Below are 22,978 nucleotides of genomic sequence, written 5' to 3'. Positions count from 1 at the left end.
TAAATACCGCAATGTACTGAAACTCGTATGTGAGTTCACGCACCGTGTAAATAGCCGTAAATGTAACTTATGTTGTGTCTTTGCGCGTCATCGATATCGTCCATTTAAAAATGCGCGCATACACGAAGGTTACGTTTCATTTGTTTCAGGGAAATACCTAAAGATGCCAAGGGCCGATTCTTTGTCAGCCAATGTTTGTTTTGATCGTCCACCGCGCATGCGCCGTCGCCAAGCGACGTTGACCGCCGGCCGGCCGACTTGCCACTTGCCAGCGGAGGCTCGACCGACGCGCGCTTCTATCGAGCCGCGCGAAAATCTGCTAAATTTATCGCGCGGGAAAGCATGGCCGACCGCGCCGCTGCCAGCGAACACGAGTGCACTTCGGGCTTTTCCGGACCAGGTCGCGAAGGGCGGGCGGCGCGCGCCGGTCCCCCAGGCACCCTGCCTCGCAATACAACTTAAACCGCACACATAACAGCACGCTCGGACTGCATAATAATAAAACTGTCAATTAAATTAAAAATTCACTGAAAAACTGTCCCAGTTTGTGCGATGTGCGTGATGGAGTGGCTTCAGGCGCTGTAGGGGTTTGGGACTCTGACATGTGAACCAGCTGATTCGTCGCGTCACAACAGGTAATAAAACGTTTTATATCATGGATACGTACCTTGTTTTCAGCGTCTGAAATTAGAATACAGTCATATAGAAGTCGAAACATTTGTACAGCTAACCAATATCGTTATAATTAAGGTTTTCACTTATACGTAAAGTAAAACCTTCTGCAAAATTTGTAAAATATTGTAGACATATGTTCATCATTGAATAATTTAAATATGCAGGTAATTAAACCAGCTAATTACACATGTTCATTACCGCGTCTGTTGTTCGGTCTTCAGATGGTTACGACTCACTTACCTACTTTGTTTGTTTAATACTTTCAGCGGAAACAAATAGTACTAAGTAGCAACAATTAAGACTATTCACCAGGTAGTCATTCTTGAATATTTTTGAAATAACGTCGCTAACATATTGTATAGTTTCTATATAACTGGTCCATTTTTTCCATGTTTTACAATGTTTGGCATTATTGCATTATTAAATAGTGTCCACCGGTTATATAGAACTCAACATCATAGTGTAATAACGGAAAAAATGGATTAGTTACAATTGCCCCGCTGTACCTTGTATAAAATACTTAGATGTTTCAAAGTTTGACTCATTTCCTATTACCGTATTTATTTTTGGCATTACCTGCTAGAGCTCAAACTATGATTCAGCATCATTTCCATCAGTTTGTTCCCATTGAAGTGGAAATATTTTTAACACAACTCTTGGCGATGTAGCCACCATATGTGCATTTCGCTCTTTGCTCTTGTCTGGAGCTACTGAATCTCCTGAGATGACATTCTCTATTAACTTTTATAAATATATAGAAACCATAAACATACTTCTCGGCCTTGTACGGCGTTAGTGCGTTTTCACATTATCCGATCCGCTATCGGATGTCGGGGGGATTTCAAAGGCAAAAATTAAAGATGGCGGCTTAAATGTATGGTATATCGGTCCGACATCCGATATCGCATCGAATAATGTGAAAACGCACAGGATTACTCTTTATGTATTTGAAACGGGTTCCCTCTATTTGGCATAACTTTAATTGTCCGAAACGATCTTCGCATAACAGACTTCACATAATCGATTTTCGACGAATGTTAATTTGGCAGAAGACTTATTTGTCATAATCTAAAATAATACGAATATTACTTTATCCGAAAATAAGTTCGCATAAGTCTGTTTACGCCGATTGTGTTTATGAATAAAATTGATTCGCAAAATTGTATTTGGCATATTTCTTAAAATCAGAATATCCACCCATACTAAATGCTGTCAAGAGAGTCGGTTTGGCTAGGTTAGAACTGCGACCTCAACAAATGCAACATTTTGTGAATAATTTCGGTTAGGTTAGGTTAGAACTGCAACATTAATATAGTAGTATTACCTATGATAAAAATTATGCGTGTTAAATGTCGACTAAACCATGTTATGCAGAAATATTCCATGCATAAAAACCATTCGGCGAATAACCATTATGCATGAAATATATTCGGACAAACAAAAATATGCCTAGACAAATTATGCGTATCTGTACTACTTATGCCATATAGATTATGCGAAAGGTGAATTATGGCAATATAGATTATGCCAAAAAGAATTCTTGATTGTAAAATTATGCCAAAACAACATTTGAAACACGTTCGCTGCGGTACCGGTCCGAAAGACCTTATACCAGTGAAGGTATTAACGGTATGCCTGTGTGGTGACGGGTTAAGAATTTCACCACCCCCTTTCTTCCCGTGGGTGTCGTAGAAGGCGACTGTGGCATATGCGTTAAATTGTGGCGTAGGCGAGAGGCTGGCAACCTATCACTGCAATGCCACAGTTTCGTTTTCTTTCAACCCCTTATTTGCCAAGAGTGGCACTGAAACTTGAGTAGTTTCATGTGCTCTGCCTACCCCTTCATGGGATACAGGCGTGATTGTATGTGTATGTGTGGTATTAACGGATGTGTCGTATCAGGTTCTCTTCTAAATCATTGAAGGTACCTACTATAGCTATACGGGTGTCGATTTTCAAGTCCTTTATTGTCTATAATAAACCCAAGAGCCAATATAGCCTCCTTTGCGCCTCGTTGCCCAGATCGATTGGCTTCTACTTAAGTGGATTCAGGCAAAGTAACTTCAAACTTATATGAAATGATGGCGTTTCAAATAACACTTAGGTAACTTAGTCTGTGCTATTAAAATCACTACAGAGCTGTTGTTTAGCTTGACTCTTCGACTTTCCTGTTGCCGAAGTTTGGTTTTGGTTATAATCTAAAGAAATAGTATCAATCTTCTTGTACTGTTTCATTTTATAAATATGTAATTTAGTTCTTACGTGTATGTTGACTTCGTTACAAATAGTCAATTGCTATGTAAATTCCTACTCCTACACAACACAAATATATATTGTTTGTTATAGTTTAATTAAATCAAAAATTGAGGGAATTCGGTTATTCATGTGAATACTGTACAAGTGTACAGTCAATCAATTGGAACCCTAGGCCACTTTACAACCATGTCAAAATGACGAGCAGTAAGAGATTTCTTACAATCTGATTTAGAACGTCACTACGACATAGTTCTTGAGTGGCCTAGAGTTCCAATTGGTTGACTTTTTGCGTAGGGTACTTGGTTCAGTGCAGCAATATCGCGAAGATATTTAAAATAATTATGTATTATGAAGTCGGTTAAAAAGAAAGACTCTTTGTATTACCATTCGTGACTCGTGACACAGAGACAGAGTTATCACTAAAGTGATATAAAATTTAGTAAATTATCTGCTGCTTATAATGTATTTTCTTGAGAATCGTGTGGTCGTAAACATATTTATAGGTATTTATACTTGAAGCTAAAACTTACTGAAAACCCCCTTGTGTATATGTGACGTTACCTGGGTAAAGGCACCTTACTGTCGATGGCGCTTACGTCCCGCGGTGTCGTATGTGTTCACGAACATCGCTCATAACGCCGTAAGCGCCATCGACAATAAGGTTCCTTTACTCAGATAATGTCACATATTCTACTTTGCCCGCTTTCAGTTGGTTTTATATTTCTTTAAATTCTTATTGAATTCTAAATTACTGTTTAAGATATTTCAGTAGCATCATACAAGTACAAAAAACCTCAAAGTTGCTTTTCATATTTAATTTCATGCAAAAGGAAAAGCGGCTACTTATCATAATCAAACATTTTAAACTGATTGGGTCGATATGTATATGTAATGTAGGTATCATGTAAAATTGTACTTACATCCCTAAAATCAATGAAAAACGTATATATAGGAGAAAATATAATGGGGGGAACATTGTGCTATGGATAGTTAATATTATGTATTATAAAGGCAAACGCACAATGTGATTCAATAGTTTTCCTTCCTGTGACAGACGCTAACAAACAAAATGGGTCGATTTGAAGGGATGTTTCCGTATAACAGTGACCTGTTTTTATTGTTCATTACTTTGACTGTATATTTTATGCACTTTTGACTATTTTTTGACAAGAATGTCCGCTTTTATGGATAATTTTTTTTTCAATTTTCGACAAGAATTCCAATAGGTTTTAGTAACAAGCCTTATTCTAATAATATTATCTTTTTTTACATATTTTTACATCATCGTCATTTAATTAATACACGTCATAGAGGCGTGGAAATTTATTATGTAAAATATTCCGATCCCTGTCTAAAGTTCTTATAAATATGACCTAAGAAGGCTCAAGTTAGGTAATGTTATTTATTTATTACCTATTACAAAAACAATGAGTAAGCAACAGTGTTATTCCGGAAAGTACTCGTTTCAGAACTTGAACAAAAATACAACATACCGTCACTACTTTAAAAAAATCTCGTATCTCACGCTGCTCCTCAAAGTTAAAACGCAGTAAGTCTATATGCATTCCATACATACTTACTACAATTTTCTTTTCATTGACAGACGAAGATACAAGTTTTTTAAAAGTAGTGACGATACATCACATACATGGTTCTACAGACACTTATGTACTTATGTAGGTAATTGTTGTTTTAATCACGTGATACTGTACCTATATCTACAAGAGATAAATCCAAAAACGGACAGTTTGAGAGTTGGATTTATTTACCTTTGTATAAAATAGATACAAACCTAAACTACCTTTTAAAATTGTATATTTCTTAATTATTGTAAACTAACTTTTGCCCGCGGCTTCTCTCGCGTTGAATTCGAAAATTACGGATTGCTCCATACAAACTTTCAACCCTTTTTTAGGGAAGTGGGGGGGTTAGAAAGAGACAATAAGTAGCCTATGTCACTTTCCATCCCTTCAACTATTTTCACTTAAAAATCACGTCCATTCGTGGCTCCGTTTTGCTTTGAAAGACGAACAAACACACACTATTCTATTTATAATATTTGTACGTGTGTATGTATGTACTTATGTATGTATGTATGGATAACGTTGTAGTCAAGTTCAAGTTCAACTGGATTTTCCCCTTCGAATAAGGCACCAGACCCGGTTCATTGCATTCTAAGTAATTATCTACGCAGCGATGACGCTCGCTTAGGTATATAAATATGGCCAGAAAACCTACCTCTTGTTCTACGATTGACCTTATTACATATATAATTATGTACTCGAGGAAAAGAGAACACTGTTTTACGCATAAGTGTGTCTCGTTCTAACAGGTGATAAGCTCGAGCGTATGGTGTATTCGTCATCATGCCCGTAAGTTGATGGAAAACTTGCGAATACTGGAAGCTCTGAATCGTCCTTTCCGTTATGTAAACTTTCCTATTTGACGTGTAGGATAGGATGAATAGTCTAATTGGGATTAGTATAAGTCTAAGGGCGCGTGAGGGGACCATACCAGTATGTTTGTTGTTAGCGCGGAGTGAACATTGAAGAAAACATTGCTGAAAAAATTATAATGTAAGTATAGTGATTTCAGCAAAGTAACTATTCAACGTGTAAGCAGTGATCTAAAGCAATGCTGTGCAATCCATATCTATACTAATATTATAAATGTGAAAGTGTGTGTGTCTGTTTGTTTTAAGCGCGGATCCAGCTTCGTGCCAGGGGGGGGTCACGTGGTAAAGGCCCAGGCCCCAGAGAGGGGGTCACGTGATCTATTTGTATGGCCAACCTAGGCTCCAGGGGGGGTCATGACCCCCATGACCCCCCCCCTGGATCCGCGCATGGTTTGTTTGTCCGTCTTTCACAGCAAAACGGAGCGACGAATTGACATGATTTTTTAAATAGAGATAGTTGAAGGGTTTGAAAGTGACATAGGCTACTTTTTGTCTCTTTCTAACGCGAGTGAAGCCGCGGACAAAAGCTAGTTATTAATATCCTTGTTGTAAATACGAGATTCCGATATATACTTAATGCCAATAATATTCTTAAATTTTGTCAGATTTAAGGTTTTAAAAGTTAAAAATAAAAATCATCGGTTATAAGTTTCGATTAGGTACATAAGTCATAGTCATAACAGACACATGTGGATACAATCATTTCAGTTCATTTCGAAAAATCTTTTTAACTTTCACAAATTATGAGTGAAGACTGGAAGCGATTCCGTCTAATTTAAGACAAAATATTTATGCCCAACAGTGGGGAGTAGGTTGTCGTCTCGAAGGTATTATTCGGAAATATAAAACATTACAATGTTTGACCGATTTGCGTTAGTTCCGTGTCTCAATACGTGTGAAACTTGTGAGTGATCATTGTGTTTCTTTCTTTTCAGGAGGTAACTTTAAACAACGAACCGTAGTAGCTACTTATTTTGAGTGATGGACAGACGGACAGGCAGCCGTTAAACAGTCGTGCCTTAAATATTTCAAAAACAAAAAACACACCGGGTGTCTTGAAGATCAACGCCAGAACGAAAAGAGATGTTCACCCTTTTTCATTTTGGCGTTAGTTTTTGGGACACTCGGCATAAATTTAATATTCACTAGTGTCTGACTTTGACAGTAGATTATTTACCCTAGTATTTATTATTGTTGCCTCTGAGCCTTAGATAGCCGTAAAAACAAAAATAAAACTCAATTACAGCAGCTTTGTTTACTGAAAGTTCTTATTACTGGATGCCTGTGATCTTCGCTTCTAAGAAACTCTTAAAGTAATTTATTTTTATTGGTACTATTTATAAATACAACGCGGATTGACATAGTAGACGCAGGTTCGATGCCTGCTTTGGTCTCATAGAGTCATGATTATTTCTAGTATGATAAATACATATCCATTGTTATTATATATAAATATTAATAAACCTGTAAAAATAAATGTATGACTTATTAAAAAGTTTCACGCACCGCGAAGTTTATTTTACCCATCACGTGTTCTGAAAGATGAGTCAGGCGACCTCTTATGAGCGCAAAATAACTGAAGGCGTAAAAAGACTATGAATCAATCGTGATGAATTGTTATACATTGCTAAGTATATCGACCTTCCATCTTTATGCGCAATCTGGACCCGTAGCCAAGTGGCCAACCGCTCTCGCTCCGTGACGTACAAAACGCACCTCTTTATAGCTATGGTATTAGGGCGACACAGACATTTTGCTTATCGTTCGTTAACGATTGAACCTTGTCTAAGCGTCCTGTTCTAAGTCATAAACTGTAGTTACGCATCACTTTCATGTCTTGAATTTTAACTAACCACAAAATTGCCTTCCATCCAAAAAGAAATAAAAATATCCTAATCTAAGCATTAAATCGCGTAAGATCTGATACTAGATTCACACTTCACAGCTATACATGGGTTTAATATTCATGATTTGTTTAAATTAAACTGTGCGAAAATGTTTATAAAGTGCACAGCGAAATGATCAATATTGGTCGTTGAAAGCCCAAATGCGGATTATCCGATGTCCATTTAGTGAAGAGCAGTCAATACACGGGCCGTTACGGATTATAGATGTATCTAATATAGTTTATCTCACCAGAAACAAGGCGCAAGCGAGGCAAGTTAAATATAGAATAGATTTTTCCGAAGTAATGTAATAGAGCAGCACAAGGGTCGACTTTGGCCAACTTCTCCTTACGGGCTCGGTTCTTTGGAAGTACGAGTATAATTTTGGGCTCCATGTCTCCCATAAAACTAATCTATATTATATATAACCTATATACTGAATATTTTTGCACCACTAAAACAACATTTTTTTTGTTTAATGGCTAGTTTTCGGACGAAATCTAAATATTCAGTACGAAACAAGTTTTTTCTGAAAAAAATTTTATATTTTAGTATTGTGATTGTTGACATTCCTCATATAAAAGCGATAGATCTTCCATCGCATTTCTATATGTCATAAAAGCCCTATGTGATTGCATTTTAGTGTGCAATATCTATTACATAATTGCATAGGTATATACATATAAACTATGGCGTTCTTCCAGAGATCTATTTTGCGCCCCCAAAAAGCTCTATAGAGCAATTTCATCGAAATCATTGTAGCGGTTTCCGAGGTCCCCTAAATATATAAGATATCAACATTGTAAAAACATAGTTTTGCAAACAATGTAAAAACATAGTTTTGGATTCCATCACTATCAAAATTACCTTTCTGCCTCAACTGATTCTTGTGTATGAAATAGTGAGATTAGGAGCATTCGGTTTACGGGTTACGTACTCTTGACCCAGATCCCGGTATTTGGGGCGCCCTGCCGCCGTGCCGCCCGCCCAGCGGCTACGTAAACTGAAACACTCTCTCACTCCCGAGTTAACGTACAACGGACGGGTTCTTGGGATAAACACGGTGCAGTTCATATACTGCAGCGTTGTGGTGACCTACTTTTCTGTGCTTGCAGATCTTTTTTTAAATCTGTATTTCTATAATTAGATATAGTAAAGCCTGACTAGAAATATATGATTATTGTCAGGAGGGCGCTGATCCTTCTGATGTATGGGGTGACAGTTCAGTTCCTAGTGAGTATTATATTCTTTGGTTTAGTGCAAGTTTAGTGTGAAGAAAGTAGTTCTAATGAAATTCCGCAAGATGGCACGTAGTCATATATTTCTGGTCAGGTTTTAGATATTTAGGGTGACTAACAAAAACTCTGTGCGTTTTGCCAGTGATGAAACCTAGCTAAATTGATTTACGCCCCCGAAAATCCACGTATAGCAAATTTCGTGGAAATAATTCATGAGATTCTCGAGATATATAAATAATACAAGAGTTTCTCGTGTAAACGTATTTTCCGTATGTTCAATAATTATTTTTTCCCCTTACTAGCTCGGAAACACGTGTTTTGTCCTTTAATACCAGCGGGTAAAAACGCATTTTATCCACTAGTAGGTAAAATAATTTGACCTTGAATAAAGTCAAATTAACTGATTTAAAATTGATAGAAGTAGGTGAATCTAGTAATAAAGATGATTTACCACCTGTGAAACTACTGGAAGCAGTGATAAACGCATTTTTTGCGTTGTACTTTCCTCGCTATAGTGAGGGGAAAAGTTTTGTGTTACACTCGGGTGCAAATGTATTTTACTTCTCGTGTGTTAAACACTCGTCGTTAAAATACAACTTTGCCCCCTTGTGTAACAAATAACTATTGTTTACGAAAAAATCATCCATCAAGTTTGTGCTTGAATAACGTTTCACATAAAATTTCCCAAAAAATAATTGACAGTTTTCAATGTTCTGAGCATTTAAAACTAACAGAGACTATATTTATTTTTTAACTTAACTAAACTTCTAATGCGACTTCTAACTGAAAGCGTTAAACGTTTAACGCTCAGTGTTGCCAACTTGAATTTTGAAATATCCCTTCCTATTTTCATTTTCCATCTTACGAAGTTTCACTTCTCCCGCGCGGAGGGATTCTAGTTCTACGCACTATTTTTTTCTAGCCACTTCATTCTTGTTTTAATGATCGATAAGTCATTAGCAAATTGCAAGCGCTAATCTTCTTACGTTACTCAGGGAACTCTTAATATAGCAAGGCGCACCGCCATTATAGTCCATTAAGGATGGAAGTGCAGTAGCGGTGCCCTACTTCTTACACATGCCTATAAATAATGAGAACTACATGGCTTTTGGCACAAATAACAAGTTTAGCGGGACTTTGGCATGCAAAAATCTGCTAGATAAACCTTTGGCATTTTTGGAAGAAACATTATTTTGGCACTGACTATACGCACGTAACACGCTTAAACCGCCATTAAAGGCCATTTTAACGATGAAAGTGCACTAGTAGAGGTGCTCTCTTTGTCATGCCTATAAATAATGTTCGGTAAAAGGGTTTTTGGCACAAATATAAAGTTTAGAGGGATTTTGGCATGAAAATCTGTAAACATTAAAACCTTTGGCATTTTATGAAGAAACATTTTTTGGCACTGGCTATAGAGTACAGCCGCCCACGTAACACGCTTAAATATTTAACTTTTATTTATCAAGCTTACGTACAAAACCTCGCTCAAGTATTTGACTTATTTGTTAAGCTCTTTCCATCTATTATGATATTTATACAGCTTTGTGTATTCTTCCCGATTCAGTGTTGTTGTACGTTAACTGCCTTTGAGGTCGTGGTATAATTGTAACACAAACAATATCACAATACATTCAAGGTATCAAATATATAGACGGTCAAAGTGCCAAACCCATGTATACACGACCTCATCACTCATACATTAAGATTGTAAATATATATATTTGGCACGCTGCCCATTTACATATTTAATACAATATGTTCAATTGGCAGAATTCATTTTCGTCTTCAATGACAGCGCTGCAAAAGGCATTGTGAAATCTAAATAATTTGAACAAATATTGTTAGGGTTCCGTACCAAAAAGGTACAACAGGAACCCTTATGGTGCGACTCTGTCCGTCTGTCTGTCCGTCTGTCACATTCCTAAATATCTCGAGAACTACTAATGCTATCAACTTGAAATTTGGAATAGTTGTGAACATTGTGAACCTCTACAAATAGAAGATATAATTTTTTTAAATTTATTAATTTTAATTGTAGAAAATGGCCAAAATGAAAGGGGGGCAAACTGTAAATTTCAAGTTACTAGGTCAAGTGGGGTATCGTTAGAAAGAGCCTAAATTGAACGTAAATAAACTATTTTTTATATTTTTTTTGTTGTGGAAAAAAAAAGAATTTTGAAGGAAAATGTAAAAAAAAAATACCGTTCCCCCCCCCTTATCTCCGAAGTTTACCAACGAAAAATTATGAAAATTTTAAGAAACATTGGTTTTATGCTAAATATTACAGGAAAAATATAATCGTGTTTGTATCTTGAAAACTTTTTTTTTTATTCACAAAAAACTTTTCAGATTTTTACTTTTAATTTACACACTGTTGCGGATGTATATAGTACTTCAATAATAATAGGAGATGTTACGTAAATCATCTTCTTTCCAATAAAGTAAAAATTGTTGAAATTGGTTAACATTATAAAGAATAATCCCTGAAAAACCAACATACTATGGTCACGCAAATTAGTTAGCGAATTCACCGAGAGAAAGCGCTACACAATAATGCTCATTAGTACCTATACTTTTGTCTTCTAGTCAAGTCGTTAGAGTTATGTGAAAACATGAGATTATTTTAACTGGGGAGTTTGAAAGTTTGTACGGAACCCTCGGTGGGCGAGTCCGACTCGCACTTGACCGGTTTTTTTTTTTTACTGAATCTGATCTTGTTTGATGTGCCGGCGTGTCAACGGCCATTAGTGTCTAATATCGTTTAGCATGGATTTAGATGTTGCAACATGCTGTAACACCATACAATTTATGTTGACAACTTGATGTGCTATCGAAAAGCGTAGAACCAAATAAGCTTCTAATAAATATGTTAGACTCATGTTAACAGTTTAACTAATACTTTAAGAACCATAAAAAATATAGTCGCCCTCATTTGATTGTTGTTGCTGTTTTATTTTAAGACTACGTTTTAAAATATTAAGATTTATGATCATTCGAGTAAGAATAATTTTAAGGGAGACTAAGGTGATTTTAAAGCAAAGGAAAGTTTTGTCAATTTTTAGACATCAGACTTATATTGACCGGGATATAGACCGTGACTGTGACCGTCGGGAGCTCGACAAAAATCAAAAAGGTAATCACGGTCTATATCCCGGTCAATATAAGTCTAATGAAAATAACCGTGAATCATTCAAAACTCTTTTAGACATCATCCTTCATCATGCTAAACAATGTTACGTTGCCGCGTTTCATCGTCCTTAAGATCCCTTAATTAATATGCATCTTTGGTCCAAAACAATGTTTAAATTGAACTTGTTTCATTTTACCTCCGTTTTAAATCTCCTCCGTCTCCAATTCGTTTCCTTGTATTACAATTTCTAGTAATGAAGACTTGCAGGCATAACTTGGATTATATCGATCGTCAAACTTCCATAAAATGATGAGTTTACTTATCCCTTGCAAAGGCGGTGCTATCAAAATCGTTGCCACTTTATCTCGACCGGACTCTATTCTTTCTCTTAATCGTTTTAATGAAATCATTATAGAAGACGTCTGGATTAGTAAGTAGTTGCGCGAGCGCACGGAGTTGATTCACGGCGCATTCATTTCCGCGTGCCGCGGCTATTCCGAGCGCGATCGCGATGTTTTGGTCATACCGGCACCGACAACCAATGTGCGTGCACTGAAAACTGAAATACATACGTGGTATTGTTATATACACAATAGTTTATGAAACAAAATGAAAAGAAATCGTCGACACTTTCGTTTTAGCCCATCGTTGGCTAGTAGAGAATACCACAAGGCATTAAGTCCGCCATTTGTGCTTTCGTGGATTGTGCAATAATGTTTCAATGAAAAATTAGCCCGTGTGGTGACGGGTTAAGAATTTCACCACCCCCTTTCTTCCCGTGGGTGTGGTAGCAGTCGACTGTGGGATATGGGTTAAATTGTGGCGCAGGCGAGAGGTTGGGAACATGTCACTGCAATGTAACAATTTGGATTTCTTTCAACCCCTTTTTGCCAAGACAAGAGTGTCACTGAAACTTAGTAGTTCATGTGCTCTGCCTCCCCTTTATGGGATACAGGCGTGATTATATATATGTATCTATATGAAAAAAAAATTAAAACGTTAAAAATATTTAAATCACTAACATCATTATTTGCTGCCTGAAGTGCCCCTTCTGAAATTATTAATTAATTAGTCTAATTACATAACATTTAGAATGTTATCGTTATCGTTAAAGCCTTATTTAATACTTCAGAACGTGACAAAATGTATAGGTTTCTGCACGTTGATAGTTATTCCACTTATTCATATTAATTAAGAGTTTCATTAAATAAAGAAAATACTAGAAGCTTAAAATACTAAATATGTTATTATTATTTTCCTATCAGATGAAATGCAAATGAAAAGCGCGTTTGGTGGCCGTGACCCATTTCATTTCATCGAGAGTGTCCGCAAAATCGGCTCTCGTGATTGGTTGCTAACTTGTTTCCCCGTAAGCCTTTATATGCCTACATTACATTTTCCCATTATTGGATGCCACCCGAGGTGGCAAACCCGAGTTGGGTCATGTAATAATGTAGAACAGAGGGTAAATAATACAATTTGAGCGAACGAGCTTCAACGGGCGCTCTTTTTCCTATAAACGTGCAATTAATTTATACCTCTATATTAATAATTGTATTTGAGATCTTTGAAACTACTCTTAATATTTCGAAGAAATTAGTTAGGTATACTTTTGAAAGTTTTCGGGGGCAATAACGCGATCTAGCAAAGTCTCAGCTTTGTGAAAACGCAAATTTTCGAGTTTTTGTTATTTTCCCGAGATACGCAACTAGGGTAAACTAATAGGAGTAATAGGTATTGTCTAGTCTACACTGTCTACAGTATAATAGCTCGCGTTTACCTCACATAATTATTTTGATAACCAAGATTGAGGTTTTAAAGATACCTTGATAGCCGAGCAAGGTTGCAGTAGCCACTCACTCGGTGGTCAGTAATTGGTAAGTCATTGAGTTTACCTACCAACTTGTAGGATACACGCCTGAGCACCGAATCTGAGGGCGCCGACGAACCGTGACCACTCCATAACACTCGTTATATAATTTTGATTTCTTTGGCTATAAGCATGTTTTGCTTAAAAAGAAAGGACAGTTTCTTAATTTTTAATTGAAGCAGGTAAGTAATATATACACTTACCGATCTAATATTAGTCTTTTTTTAAAGCGTGAGCTCGAATGCAACTTGAGATATTTACATTGGGGATTATTACATACATCTAATTTAGCCGTCCGATCAAGTGCTACATCGCCTACATCGTAATAAAACTCGCATGCGAGATCTCGTGCCATCTAAATCAGCCTTAAAACTCATATTTTATTTTATTGCTCGTCTCAAAGTTGCAACAGGAAGCTTTTATCATTCCGATCTGATAGGCGAGCATCTGACTGCAACGTTGTGCGATTCCAATGGCTAGAGTGAAACGCATTTGTGCTTTCGCAATGCACACATGGATTGTAGCTAAATATAAGACAATTCCCAGCTCCGCCATAAAGCTATGCGAATGTATGTGGGTCAGAGTTATCACAAATACCTCAGCCATCGTAAATGTCCCTGCAGTTTCGAAACTGCATACGTTTGAGGGATACCCTTAATAAAGTTTCGAGGAAATCTTTGCCAACAAATCGATTGTGCAACGGGAAATGTGGGCCAGACCCGCGACAGCTGCCGCTGCGGCATATTTTCATCTATTTGATACATCCTCTGGAATTAAAATGTGAACGCGGAAACGGTGATTTGTGTAACGATTTTTGCGATTTATTGCTATTTCGTCAGTCAGATGTTTTTAATGACTTTTAGACTTTATTTTATTGTGGAGGATTTGGAAAGGTTAGAAGATAATATCTAAGTCAAAAATAGGTAGAGTTACTCTAATAAGGAAAAGTTATGACACTTTTTGAGTAAACAGGCGTTTGATGAAAATTGCAGTAATAGGATAAACTCAAGTTTAATCTCCAACATTCAAGATCGGCGTTGCCACGAAATTTCGAGAATTAAGACTCGTGTTTGTCGTTTGCAATAAAATGTATATTTGTAAAAATTGTTTAATGTGAAATCAGTGAAAATCATCTGACATTTTTGAGTCCCTTGCTTTCTACATTTTGCTTTGTTTAGTTAATGTTCGCGATGTTTAGTCGTGTCCACGCTGCGGCTCAGCGTTTGTGTATTTTTGTTTTTGCGGAGAATGCAGTGACGCACCGGAACGGCTGCACTGACGCAAAATTCGCACAACTGCCGCTACGATTGTTTTCAATCTTCGGAAGATTGTGTTCTTTTTCAGGGAAATTTAATTTAAGATATATTGACCATTTATTCCATGTTTATCTTTGAATTTTTGTTGAACATAAAGGTTAGGTTAGACGGTTACACGGTCATCGTCATATATAATACCGAGAATGCACACTACGGAAGCTTAAAAGAGTGCACACTGCTGGACTGACTACGGTCGCTTGAATTATTTGTCAGTCTTTTCTCTTATCGAAGTCAGCGTACCTACTCTAAAGTTTCTTTGTTTGAGTTCTATACGATCGGGTTTATAAAGTCCCCCACAATAATGTCTGTGCTCGTAGCGGGGATGAGACATTATTGTCTGGGCAACGTAGTTGGAAGTCTACGTTTTTTTAGATACAGGTTGTATATGAAATGTATTACTCAGTCATCATCATCCTTGCGTTATCCTGGTATTTGCCACGGATCCTGGGAGCCTGGAGTCCGCTTTGACAAGTAATTCCAAGATTCCCTGTTTTCCATCGACCATCACCAAAACGCGACTGGTAAATATCAAATGACATTTCGCACAAAGTTCATAAGTTCCGCTCTTACCGCTATTAGGCCGCCAGTGATTTCTTTTTAACAATTTAACTGCCAAGGAGTGGAATTCCTTGCCGGCGGCTATATTTCCGAGCTCATATAACCTTCAAATCAAGGGTTTTTTATTTATTTATTTATTTATTTATTTATTAACATAAAAGTATACAGCTTATACAAAACAGTTTCCACGGTTTGACTGTGGTGAAAAGTGAATAGGCATCTTCTGGGCAAGCTCACTCCATCGTAGGCCACGTCTTTGCCTTCGGCTAGTCTGTGGCCAAGAGTAAGCCCATTTATAACAATAAAAAAAAACTCAGAATGTCCTATAGTCCTATATACGAGTATTCACCCCGTTAAATTATCACACGTGACTAAATGAACACTGTGTATAATTCCGCGCGAGTGTGCTAAAGGGGGCGATGGCAGCAGATATCTTACAAGCGCACGGACGCGAATGCGATCTGTTCTGTCGCAGGTCATTGCATTCTATATTAGCGTCTACGAGTTTTCCGTACTTGCACATTCGATTCGATAAATCATTGCAAACATGTTGAAATGAGCTCTCTTTGATACTTGAAGGTGTTTTAATCGTGAAAACAAGTTTTGAAGACTCATAATAATGAAAAATATAGCTTTTAGAGTCAGCCCAAGCTGTCTGATGCAACGTGTTTGATGATATAGCGCGTATTTTTTTTATGACATTTGATATGACTTTTATGAGCACTTCTACGTTTTGTGCTATCAAATTCACGTGTGATACTATACAGCACGACCACGGATGATTTTATACTAATTCTGTTGCGGTACAAATTCACGAAAAAAATAGTACTTTTTTGTACTTACATTAAAAAAAATGTACCTTTATGGTTTCGGAGTTTCGACATAGGGGCCGTGGTCGTGCTAGGTAGGTACTCCCTGGCACGACCACACTATATTTAATGATTTTTTAAATTTCTGTTGTGGTACAAATTCACGAAAAAAAATGTACTTTTTTGTACTTACTTTTTAAAAAAAAATACCCGCATGGTTTTGGAGTTTCGACATGGGTTGTGGTCGTACTAGGATAGGTCTACCTGGCACGACCACACTAAGTTTTTGAAGTAATTTACATAGTACAATTTCAAAACATTTGTTTGACATTCATTTGACCATCAAATTAAACATAAATATAGTGTGGTCGTGCCAGGAAGTACTTATCTAGCACGACCACAACCCATGTCAAAACTCCGAAACCATGCGAGCATTTTTAAAAAGGTAAGTACAAAAAAGTAAATTTTTTTTCGTGAATTTGTACTGCAACAGAAATTTAAAAACTCATTAAATATAGAGTGGTCGTGCCAGGGAGTACCTACCTAGCACGACCACGGCCCCTACGCCGAAACTCCAAAACCATAAAGGTACATTTCTTTTAAACGTAGGTACAAAAAAGTACATTTTTTTTCGTGAATTTGTACCGCAACATAATTAATAAAATCATCCGTGGTCGTGCTGTATAGTATCACACAAATTCACTGCAATATTAAATTGGGCCGACTCCCTTTATTCGCGATTTTATGCAAGTAGCCAAATAAGTTTAGGTATTTATTAATTTCTAATCGAGTAATATCTATTGCATAATTAGACGTTATGTAAAAGTAAATAAACTTTATTGTATACTTTTGAGTTTTAATTGACTTCCGCAAATAAAATCTATAGAATCACGAACACAGGGCGGAAACAATTACAGAGTTAGGCTCCAAACAAACACGAGGTGCCCTTGCTCGCATTTAGCACATAAGATTCGTAATACATTACGGAGGTAATAATGATTCTTTATATGGTGCTGATATGCGCACAGAGGTGTTATAGGGGCGCTAACGAACCTGGTTAGCGCCTGATACTAATACAATACTTGCGTCTCTGTCTACGTGGCATAGCTCCTTATAATGACAAGACACAGACATCTTATAACTTCAAAAAGAAATAAACGTCCTTCAGGTTTAAAACACATATTTGAAAACAAAAAGCTATTACTTAGGTAATTAATTGGAACTTGTCCCTTGACTCAGTTCCATAATACAGTTGAACAGACGCAAAATATGTCCTTGGCTATGAATAATATTAAGCTGATTTTAACGAAGGAATTAATTAAATCGACACTAAGGCTTAATACCCTTCTAAATGTTTTGTTATATAAGTAGTATGTATTTGTATATGTATGTTTGGCTCAGATTTGATAGATGAATATTGATCTATGGATTAGCGTGAGCTTAAGTCAATAAGCCACTTAGATACCTATACTACTAACATAAGCCTTTTGGCATTAAGTCCGCCATTTGTACATGTTTCTTTAGTTGTGCAATAAAGTTTAAATAAAAAAATAATATAAAATAAATAAAAGCGATATAACTCTTCCCATTAATAAAGCATAATTGATAAAAATTATGAATCAATTTAATCAACTACATCTTTTTTTCTCGAATCATTAATTCAACAATATGAATAAATTAAATTGAATTAATCTCATCATAATTTTTCTCGTTACAGATTAAACTCGGATCAAGAAAGAGGGAGAACACAAATAATATTTACAATGACGGTGGTGACGAATCCCGCCCGGACGGGGTCCGACGACGAGATCGAGTCGGGCCGCGACAGCGCGGCCGGCGACAGCTCCTGCATCGAGTCCGAGAACGAGAACGCTCGCCTCTACGACGACGAGAAACAGAGCGACATCGTGTTCGTCGCCGGCATCAATGGCGACACCTGGCGCTACCCCGGCCATCGCCGCGTGCTCGCCGCTACCAGCCCCGTCTTCGCGGCCCTGCTCGCCTGCAAGACGGACGTCATCGTTGTCGACTACATCGATCGCCGCGGCTTCGAACAACTCCTCCGTTACCACTACTGCGAGCCGACGCAGCTCAATTCCGTGGCGACCGCTCGGTGCGCCCTCGACGCCGCTTACAAATTCCTTTGTCCACCGCTGGCCGAACGATGTGCTCGCCGATTAGACGAAATGCTGGATGCTGGCGTAGCTCTAGAAATACTGCGGGATCTGCGCTACCTCTGCGCGCGACTCCCTGGTGCTGCCTCGGCTCCACCTTTGCCGGCTCTCACGGATGACGCAGCCGCACGTTCTCTTGCACAGTGCTCACGTTGGTGCGATTCTTTAGCGCACAACGCGTTGCTGGTACTCGACGACAATGCCAATGCAGCTTTAACCGACGAGCGTCTCGAAGAACTAACGTACGAAGATCTCGCGTTGATAGTAAAGCGCGACACTCTTCGCGTATCGAACGAGTTAGTCCTGGCTGAGGCGCTCTCCCGATGGGCTACGGCCGCCTGCAAACGAACTAAACGCGAGCTGATGCCGAGTAACAAGAGGGCAGCGTTAGGCGAGCTAGCTTATTGCCCACGGTATTTGCTGCTGCAGGGTGAAGATTTGGACCGTGCTCTCGCCTTGGAACTGTTGGAGCCAATGGAGAGAGCTTTGGTGCTGGCTCGAGCACGCAAGCTATCAGCGCCAGTGCCCGTGGGCGCAGAACAGGAGGGACTGCTGCGGCGGTGGGCGCGGCCGCGGCCTGCGGAGCCCGCTGCGCTGCCCGTGCACTTGAGCCCGCGTTCCCAGCCGGTGCCGGAAGATCCCCAGCCCAGCAAGCTCTGCGCGCGCCGACCTAAGCGACCAAAGCAACCGAGCTTCGCGCCGGAAGAAAAACGGAAGAAACGCGGTTGCTGCGCCTGCTTCGGTGAAGGTCTCCTCAGGGCGTTCATATGCCTTTTCGATTGAAATGGCCGGATATTTCAAATCAATGTGATGCTGCGTTATCGATGTGCTGTTGGTGCGGACCGAAGTGAACTAAGGTGTTATGAGTGACGTTTTCTTCAATCCTGACGAAACCAGTCTGACACAGTTCACGTATTACGAATGTTAATGGAAATGATAGAAAATGAGATATATCGAATCAATATTATTATGATATTTATGATAGATAATATGGAAGACTTCGTTAAAGGACTCGTCTGTTTTTGTATTTTTTTACGAATTGGACTAATCTTAATTCGTAGTTAAATTTTATGAACTCCTATACAGTAAAATTTAAAAACGGAGGAGTTTATCAACTGCACGTATACCATGTGAATCGTTTGTTGCGATTTTGTTTAGTAAATGCTTTATTAGGTCGGAATGCAATGCTTAGGTCACAAGTTGGCAACTGAAAGTTGTTTGTTTTATCATAGTTGAGTCGATAACGTACACCCGGACGTGTAGACGCAATTGTTTAATGAAAACTTAAAATGATCGATGTGGCGGCCCAGCCGCAGTAGATATGTCTACGTTTAGCATCTTTATGTACTTATGTGGTAGATACTTTTGTGTATTTAATGTTGTGATATCTATATGTTACCTAAATCAATCTTATTATAATTATTTTAACGTTACCAAATTGTATTGAGTTAGGTGCTTACATATCCAATTGTAAAACAATTTGCATTTAAGAGCCTATTGGAATCAATTGAGAAGATTTGGTGCACAAATGCTACATTACTTAGTTTTGTAAGTAGGTACATTGTTTTTGTTAGCTTAATTTAATTTTGTTGCATTTATCAACAAAATTGTGTTAGATGATGCTTTTAAAAAGTACCTCTGAATTATTTAGTATTGAATTGTAAGTAGGAGATTACTTCCATAATTTAATTATGATTAATGTGCTCCCTAGTCATTTTTAGGCACACTTGTACTTTAAGTATAATATTATTTTGAACAAGTTAAAAATGCGGGCAGAGGTAACGAAGTCCTTAGATCTTTTACAGTGAAATTGTCGTTTTCCTCAAGGCTATTGTTCCTTTGTCCGTATTTTGTACCATTTTCCGTTCTCGGAACTTATACTGCCTTCGAATAAACGTGTTCTTATATTTAAGCATTTAGATTTTTCAATTATTTAAATTAATATTTTTAGATTGTGCCATAGTATACAAACTTATGTCGCTAGTGAACTAGATAGTTTCCAGGACCGCCCAGGGCTATATCGAAAACCGAAGTGCGCAAATAGCCGACATATTCCTCTTTTACTGGAGTAAAACCATTATTTATTGGAATCAAGGTGTAATTAGAGCGACAGAGCTGCGAATTTTGGTTTTCGTGATAGGTCCTCATCAGACGCAGAGATTCGTTTCAAGAGTCGCTTTTTAGTGTACAACTTTGTTAGTTCAATTGGAGTTTTACAGTACAGTTTAATTTGGTCATCACACCCGACATCAAGCGAAATTTTAATTTGCGAATTAGCTGTTACATCCGGTGTGCGCATGACATTAGGCGCTTAGATATAATTATTTAAACAGAAATAATTTAAACCATTTTTTACATACAATTTTACTTCATCGAGGCACTTTACTATGCGCACTTCATTGATATTGTGACGAATGCAATTATGTACCTATTTAAAAATCTTATTTTTCTACATTAGATTAAACTATAGGAATTGTGCATTTTAGCTTTCTATTTCAATTGCAATATTATTATAAAAGGAAATGAATTGCTTGTTTTACTTTCAAATAAATTATGTACAGGGTTTCTGATGTATAATAAAATTGACATTTTACAATCTTCGTATCGTTTTGAACGAATCATAAATTGATGCAAAATATGTGTATTATAAGTATAAATGTACCTATTCTCTGCTCAATGTAGACTCCACTTCTTTATGCCCTGATCTTCTGTTTTATCTTTCCACTTATATTTTAAAAGTTTGCCATTGTCACTCTTTGCAATGGAGTAGAACTAAAGTAGAAATCAAAAGACTTACAGAAACTGATGATTTTATCTGAGCACTACCTGAAAGGTACAGGGGACAATTCTGACTGCAGGTTAATTTCGATTACCTAACTGAAATGTTTTGCATGTTATACTTTATTAACTTTAGTGACATAAGAGTCCAGAGGACACGTGTGGCTCATGTTTTTAGTGAGCGGATATGGTACTCTCTCTCTCATCATCATCATGTATCATTAATATCATTATATCTTAATATATAAATATTTTGATTAATTTAAATGATTCCCTAGTTAGTAATATCCCCTGTACCCGATAGAGGGATTAAGGTGTACTCAATCACCAATCACTTTATTCTGACTTATAATGACTTAAATCTTCGACGTATATTTCTGTAATCATGAGAAACCTTTTATTAATAGTTGTTTAGGTGTAACTGTGTAACCGTAGCAACAATTACCCTATTTCTGAACTGTTTGCATTAAACCAGCACAAAATGAACTAATTAATAACTTCAAATTGGTATTCAGAAAATTGTACAGTAAATTATAGTTCAATTTTATTAGAAATGACGTAGTAAACCATAGATGAAATAAAATTAATAAATTTATTGTGCTGGTTTATGATCGTCTTTATACTTATGTATTATACAATAAAACTTTCTGGTTTCGATCTTTTTACTATGTATAAAATTATAAGTGGATAAAATAATTGTGCAGCTAAGAGCTGTATTTGTAACGACTCCTCCTGAGACTAAATATATAACGTTCAGTCTATTTACTTGTGTTATTTCCCTCAAAATCAAAACTACATACAGTTGGTATTTAAAATGAGATACTTAAGACGAAAATAAGTTCAACGTTCATGCAATTTTAAATACCTACTTACTTATTCTTTTAGAGTTTATATAGGGACTCACGTTAATGCTCAAAATACTATACGGAAACATAGAGGTAATAATCATTGTATACAGATTTAGTGCGAAAAGTTTTTCCTTCGTATTCTTACGGAAACGTACGAACGTGTTACGCTATTTCAATCAGTCTCAGTGCAAGACCTACTGACGATGACGCTGTCTAAACTAGCATGACAAATACGAACGTTTTTGGACAAATATGATGGAAAAGCTTTTTGCACTACATCTGTAACTATGACTGGTCTGTCTACTCCATATTAAACAGCGTCAAATACTTTATCGACTAGCGCATAGCTTGACCTTCTAGAAAAATAAGATCGACCGTCACCTCAACAACTGCCCGCATTACAAGGGAGTGTCTTGACATATTAATTCCAAACAGCTGGCGGAGCCAAGATCACCGCACTATATATCTCGCGCTCCGCTTCTTCTTCAGTCAACGCCCGGTGAGGCGGCTGACTCCTTCTGTTCCTGACGCTGTTAAGTTCATTCATAACTTCAACCCTCTGCACCTTCTCATACAACTCTCCTAAAGTACTCTCAGCTGCGTTCAGCGACTCACGCATCGCTAACACGTTGTCTCGCAACTCAACCATCGCATTGACTTTGTTCTCAATCGTTTCGAGCTTGTCGTGTATATACTGACGCGACCGAACGGTGTCTTCAAGTTCTTTGCTGATCAAGCATGAGATGTCTTTTCGTAAATTGATAAATTTGAGGTCTAAGGCACTAAGTACGTCCTGTTGCACGCTCGCGCTGCCGATGCTGGACCGTTTGGATTTCTTGTCGCCCGGCCCTGTGTTGGTGGATAAAGTGCGGTATTTGTACCCAGAACTTCGAGATGTGTAACAACTCTTATGGAAAGGCATGGTTGATCTTTTCGGAAGTAAAATCCTGATTCACATTTATATTTAATTGTTACTTATCTA

At 37.5% G+C, this 22,978-nt stretch overlaps 1 protein-coding gene across 2 annotated transcripts; it reads left to right on the top strand.

The window, feature by feature from the left end:
• The first annotated feature begins 205 nt into the window (after positions 1-205).
• LOC125231821 (BTB/POZ domain-containing protein 6-B) lies at positions 206-21,909 on the top strand. Of its 2 annotated transcripts, none has more exons than XM_048137399.1 (2): positions 206-635; positions 17,914-21,909. In XM_048137399.1, exon 2 carries the CDS (start codon positions 17,960-17,962, stop codon positions 19,151-19,153), a length of 1,194 nt encoding a protein of 397 aa, XP_047993356.1. In that variant the 5' UTR covers positions 206-635; positions 17,914-17,959; the 3' UTR covers positions 19,154-21,909. The 2 variants fall into 2 exon arrangements, with proteins under 2 accessions (XP_047993356.1, XP_047993357.1); XM_048137400.1 differs by lacking the exon at positions 206-635 and adding an exon at positions 5,459-5,507.
• The last annotated feature ends 1,069 nt before the right edge of the window (positions 21,910-22,978 follow it).

Source organism: Leguminivora glycinivorella, chromosome 12 (genome assembly GCF_023078275.1).
Source record: "Leguminivora glycinivorella isolate SPB_JAAS2020 chromosome 12, LegGlyc_1.1, whole genome shotgun sequence".
Taxonomy (NCBI): domain Eukaryota; kingdom Metazoa; phylum Arthropoda; class Insecta; order Lepidoptera; family Tortricidae; genus Leguminivora; species Leguminivora glycinivorella.
Note: the sequence above shows the minus strand (reverse complement) of the source record. Positions and strands in the feature narration are given on the sequence as shown.